Source organism: Octodon degus, unplaced genomic scaffold (genome assembly GCF_000260255.1).
Source record: "Octodon degus isolate 3935 unplaced genomic scaffold, OctDeg1.0 scaffold00239, whole genome shotgun sequence".
Classification (NCBI taxonomy): domain Eukaryota; kingdom Metazoa; phylum Chordata; class Mammalia; order Rodentia; family Octodontidae; genus Octodon; species Octodon degus.
Window position 1 is genome coordinate 182,727 of NW_004524815.1, and position 6,423 is coordinate 189,149.

Here is a 6,423-nt window from a genome sequence, read left to right on the forward strand (position 1 = left end):
TTTGCTCAGATTACCAGATAGAATAAGCATGCAAAAATTGGTCAAAAATTAAGCATTATTGTTTTTTTCCACAAACCAACAGAAACCAGCAACACAATGATTCCAGCCATCCTGCGCACAGATAGATAGATAGATAGATAGATAGATAGATAGATAGATAGATAGAGAGATAGATAGAGAGATAGATAGACAGACAGACAGACAGACAGACAGACAGACAGACAGACAGATAGATGATAGATAGACAGACAGATAGACAGACAGACAGACAGACAGACAGACAGACAGACAGACAGATAGATAGTACATTCTTTTTCTATTCTCTAGGGACCAGGGATCAAGTTCGGGACCTTGTGCCTGAAAGTCCCCTAGTCTATATATTGTCAATGTGCACTACAGCACTGCTAACTCTGAGTGCATGTTTGGCAGCAGATCTCTGGAACTTACTTAAATCATGTCACTGAGATGCTGGCTGTACTGTAGCACATTTTGTTTGTTGATTTACTCAGTTTGAATCCTGGGGATTGAACCCAGGCCTCTGCCCTGAGCTACGTGCCCAGCACAGGATCTGCCCATCTTTATTGGGACCTGGTCTCACACTTGGAGTCCTCCTGCCTCAGCCTTCCACAGTCCTGGGGTGACACACAGGTGTCAGAGCTGCTGGATGAACACTTCTGCACTTCTCACAAGCTTCGCTTATTGTAAATTTTCCAGCTTCCTACTCTGATACTGCACATCTGAGTCTATCATAGAGCTCACACGTAGGGTTATTTGCCTTATTTGCCCTTTGATTATTTCATTTCATTTAGCATAATATTCTGCTCCATCCATATTATTGCATATTGTAGGACATCCCTTATGAGGCTGATATGTCATCACTTATGCAAGGTACATTTATTTGCTCATTCATAAGTTGTACATATTTAGGCTGCGTATAGCTCATTTCAAGAGTTAGCGCAGTGAATAGGAGAATAATACCTCTGAGAGATTCCTCAAATACTAAAACTTTTACCTAAAACCCAGAAATGGCGTGCTGGTTCCTATAATAAATAAATCAAAATTGATTTTAAAATGTCCTAGACAATTAGTGGACAAGCTCCAGGCATGTGACTGTGTATTCCGATGGCTCAGCAGTAATCTCCGGTGACTTTGCATCTCTCGAGATGGGCTCTAAAATTAACAACGTCCATAAATTGTGCTGTAACTGCAATATTCAGAACCAGGCACTCCAGAGAGGGATTTTTGTTCCAGGTAACAAGGACTGACTACTTCCAGGTCTGTTGTGTCTTATCAAAATCTAAAAGCTGGGCCCAATTTGCAATGGCTTTGCCATTTGGGATAAGTCATCATTCCCAAATCAGTTTCTGTACTTTCTACCACTTTATAATGCTTTCAGAGCAATGAAACCTCGTTGCTCTTCATCTGAAAATTTGAAAAAATGTCCTAACGTTGGAAGGATAAACCACTTTGGAAACACACGTCATATGTGTGCATAGAAAGTTTTTGATGTTGCATGCATGTAATTTTGGACTTAGAAGATGATAGAACTGAGAGGAGATTTATTTTGAGTAAAAAGATACAGGAGAGTTAAGGAAAATGCTAACACAGCAGGGATTCAGTGTCTCGATTTGATCTCTTTTCAGTTACTTAGCTATGAAGTGGCTCTGCTTTTTGACTACCTTAAGTATGTGAATGTTTCTTATTATGTAAATAAATCTGAGAATGAGATCCATTTTTTATATCATCCTAAGGGAAAAATTTTTTTCTTTTATACTGAGATATAGGGATTTATTTTCAGAGTAAATATTTTGTGACAAGTATTTTAATAATGATTTGATGTTCATTTGCAGTGACATCAGAGTAAATTTTTCTGACTACCACTGCTTTAAAAATAAACATGATTATTCAATAATAGTCTGTGTATTCTGAAAAGGAATCACTATTAATCACCAAACTTGATAAGTAAAATTTATTTATCTGTTTTACATGGATGTTTACACTTTATTATCATGTGTATATAGTTTTGTGATATTTCATTATTAACAACCATGTCAAACTAACATCAAAATGCATTTACCCTTTTGCCTCCTGTGTTTTTGAAGGTATTTGTGAGTTAGGCTTGTATTTGGTATTAGGGTGATGTCTGAAAGGGCCGTGTAAGAGATTACATGCCGAAATCACGTAGGGATCATCTTACGTGTGTTCCAGGCAAGTGAGCTTCAGCTTGCTGTGCAACATGAACTTGGATGCATTTTTTGCTGGCTTATAACTCAAGTTCTGCCGAGCCTCATGGTAAGGTTCACTCAAAGTGTGTCATTTCTATTTCTTTTTTTAAAAAAATGGAAAATTGTGCTCACAAGCTTTCATACCCATTGCAGTTAACTGACCTTAACACACAGTGCTCCCATTCTGCTATGCTATGTTTAATTTCTGTATTATCAGCAGTTTAGATGCATTTTGTTTGCTTTACACATCCTTGCCTCTGTAGTGTGCTGTGAGGTATTTGGAAGAGGTCCTCATGGTATCTCACACAGTGGATTCCAAAATACACTTAATGATCTGTGAATATAACATCTTCACTCTACCGTGTTGTGTCTGTGGTATTGTATAGCATGCTTCTTGTTTTAAAATCCAAACCAACACCCACATTTTGTTTTTGTAACTCAGCATCAGAATGTCAGTTACTGGCATTTTTTGTTGTTTTTGGGATTTGAACTCACAACCTTAAAGCAGCTAAGTGCTATACTGCCAAGCTATATCCATGGCCATACTTCCTATTTTATAAAAATATCTGTGTAAATTATTACAAAATTTATTTGAAAATGTCAACATTGTTTTTTATAAATTACACCATGTTGCACTGAAGAGAATTTCATGGAACTTCGATTTCTAAAACCAATTCTAAGGACCCATCTTTTTCCTAATTTGTACTGAGTTCTTTATAGTTCCCCAGGTTTTGGCAAGACATAGGTCATCTGATTTACTGTATTCAAGTATTTGTATTTCAGTTATAATAAACATAACCAAAAGGGAAGAGTATGTACAGTAATTTTATGTAAAAGCATATTATATTAAGTGTCATCAGATTAAATATTAGCAATAGTAGAAAAGTAATAAAAGAAAATATCACACCGATGATCTAAAATATTTGTGGATTAGGAGGAGTAAGGTAGAAATTGATGTATATTTATTTTATATAAATAAATACAAGTGGAAAGAAAACATTTTTCAAGAGCGTTAATATAACCAATAAAAAAACAAAAATAGACAGATACGGTTGGTCTATGAGAACTATTTCTAGAAAGCCTGCACATACTGAGACAATGATTATTTCAATTAATACCTCAAGGACATGTGTATGTATATGATCATACAGTTTGAGAGGTATTGTTACTGCAAAGTAAATTTTCTAGGCCTCGTTATCTATCTGCGTACGGGGAATTTTCAAGCTTGGAAAAAATCATGCATTAGGTTATTGTTTTGGAATGTTTATTGGATATAGTATACATTTAGTAGCTTGACTAATGGCAGTAGTATCTACTTTCTAATAATAAAAACAAAACCATGGCTGACAGTTAATAAGATACTTTTGTGAATATAATTATCTATAATGAGAAGGAGTAATGTTTTGATTTACATATATATATTCATATACAGTACATATAATTTTTGAAAAAATTATATACGATAGAAACTTTTTAGGAAAATATTCTGTATTAGAAAGTTTCAAGGTACCTAGAGGCCCGGGTTATAGCTCAGCAGCAGAGTGCCTGCCTATCAAGCACAAGGTCATGAGCTCAAGACCAGGAATAAAAATATGAACATGTCTTATTTACCAAATTTAGTTTAATAAAGATCTTACAGGTGATGCTATTTCTGCCTTTAACCATATGTTGATATATATATATATAGTCTTCTGATCACTCTACATGGAGGAGCACAACCTCACAGTGGTGACTGAATTCATCCTGCTGGGCATCACAGATCGTCCTGAGCTGCAGGCCCCACTCTTTGTGCTGTTCCTTGCCATCTACCTGACCTCGCTGGTGGCCAACCTGGGCATGATCGTCCTCACCCAGCTGGACCCCCGGCTGCAAACGCCCATGTACTTTTTCCTCAGGCACCTGGCTCTCGTTGATCTTGGTTACTCTACAGCTGTAGGACCCAAAATGTTGGCAAATTTTGTTATGACACAAAATACCATCTCTTATTATTGCTGTGCAACCCAGCTTGCTTTATTTCTTCTGTTCATTGGTAGTGAGCTCTTTATTCTGTCTGCCATGTCTTATGACCGCTACGTGGCCATCTGCAACCCTCTTCTCTACAATGTCATGATGTCACAAAAGATCTGTTGGATGATGGTGACAATCACCTATCTGTACTGCACATTCATGTCACTTGTAGTCACCATAAAGATTTTTAGTTTATCCTTCTGTGGACACAATGTCATCAGTCATTTCTACTGCGACTGCATGCCCTTGCTGGTCTTACTGTGCTCCAATACACATGAAGTTGAACTGGTAATTACTGCCTTTGCAGCTTTTGATTTGATTTCCTCTCTTCTGGTGGTCCTCGTGTCCTACCTGCTCATCCTCACAGCCATTCTCAGGATGAACTCCGCAGAGGGCAGGCGCAAGGCTTTCTCCACCTGTGGGTCCCACCTGACTGTGGTCACCGTGTTCTATGGGACTTTGATATTTATGTATGTGCAGCCTAAGGCCGGTCACTCCAGTGACACTGATAAAATGTCATCCATATTTTATACCTTGATCATTCCAATGTTGAATCCGTTGATCTACAGCCTGCGGAACAAAGATGTGAAATGTGCTCTTCAGAGGACCTTGAGAAAAATAAGCACTCTCTCCTCCTAAAGGCTGCATTGTAAGTCTTTTTGTTTGTGGATTTGGATGAAAATCAGCTGAGCTCTTTTTGTTTGCTTGTTTGTTTTGTTTTTGTGGATACCATGTATTGAAATCAGGACCTTGTACTTGTCAGGCAAGTGCTTTTTCTACTGAGCTATCTCCCTGGCCCTGATAACCAGCTGTTTACCTTCAGAATATATAACAAGAACAAATTCTCTTAGCATATATTTAAAGGTTAGCATTTGGGCTAGCCAGATAGCTCAGTGGATTAAACCCTTGTTTATGCAGATGCAGGGACTGGTTGGATCCCTGGCATGCCATGTAGGCCTTGCCACTGAGGTGATCTGAGATTGTGACAGAGTCCAGGTATGGTGGCACATGCCTGTAATCTCAGCACTTGGGAGGTTTAAAACCAGAGGATCACTATGAGTCTGATCTGCATAGGTAGACCCTGTAGACACTCTACTAAACACATTTAAAAATGTCTTAGCCTTGTACAAAGCTATAAATCTGACCTTGAACAAAGCAGCTTAGTATTTGCATTCTTTGAAGAGGAGAAAAAAATTTTATGTAGTGATTGAATAAACTCTGTATTAGATGTCTATTGCCTTACTTTTCCACGTAGGCACTTTGATTTTGGAAGACATGACTTCTTGCCGAGCTTTGCATTTTGTGTTCAAAGTGGGAAATCGCTTCCAAACAACGCATTTCTTTTGGGATACCCTGAGGATGAAGGTTCTGTGGCAAGAACAATTTGAAGAAGGCTGAAAAGCTACATGTAATGGGCCTTATAATGGGAAATGGAGTAAAACAATGGTGGGATTTGGGCCCAAGGATGACCATTTTGTTGCAGAGCTGACTTACAATTACAGCGTTGGAGACTACAAGCTTGGTTTCATGGGAATCACACTTGCTTCTAGCCAAGCTGTCAAGAATGCTAGGAAGCTGGAGTGGTCACTCAGTGAAGCTGCAGAAGGAATTATTGAAATTGCAGCTCAGGAGGATATAAATTCTATTTGCAGAATCATGTTCTGTCTTGGTCAGATCCTGTATTAAAAGTAATTCTAGCAGTGTTAGATCTTCAGAAATCCCTGAGCTACTGGCCTGATCTCTTGGGAATGAACATTTATGAACAGGATGAAGAGAAGCAGAGGGCTTTGCTGGGCCTTGCTGAGAGCCAGTGTGAGCTGCAGTTGCAGGGCATCAAAGGCTCAGTTGATCATGCAGCAGCTTTTGGAAGAATTGTCTTTTCTCGTCCCCAGAAAGAGCTGCCAAACTTAGAAGACTTGATGAGAATGGAGAATCAGAGCATCTTAACTCCCCTAGTGAGCCTTGATGCCCCTGGAAAGGCAGCAGTGCAAGTCGTCATCCTGACCAATCCTGGTGGACATCAAATTTGCTTTGCTGGAGAAGAAGCATGTTGAGAACTTTCTAAATGGATCCAGAGGGAAGCAAATTGTTGCATGTTGCAATTGCAGCAGATAAAAGTGATGAGAGGTGTGCTAAAATAAATAAAGGCTTTGGGTTAATGGAAGACATCATGTGGAGCCAGCACTTGTAA

General features: G+C 38.6%; 1 protein-coding gene and 1 pseudogene across 1 annotated transcript; both read left to right on the forward strand.

Moving 5' to 3' along the window:
- Positions 1–3,929: 3,929 nt before the first annotated feature.
- LOC101573576 (olfactory receptor 8K3-like) lies at positions 3,930–4,871 on the forward strand. The gene has a single exon (XM_004645796.1). The coding sequence runs from the start codon at positions 3,930–3,932 to the stop codon at positions 4,869–4,871; it is 942 nt and encodes a 313-aa protein (XP_004645853.1).
- A 636-nt stretch (positions 4,872–5,507) lies between these two features.
- LOC101573975 lies at positions 5,508–6,423 on the forward strand (annotated as a pseudogene).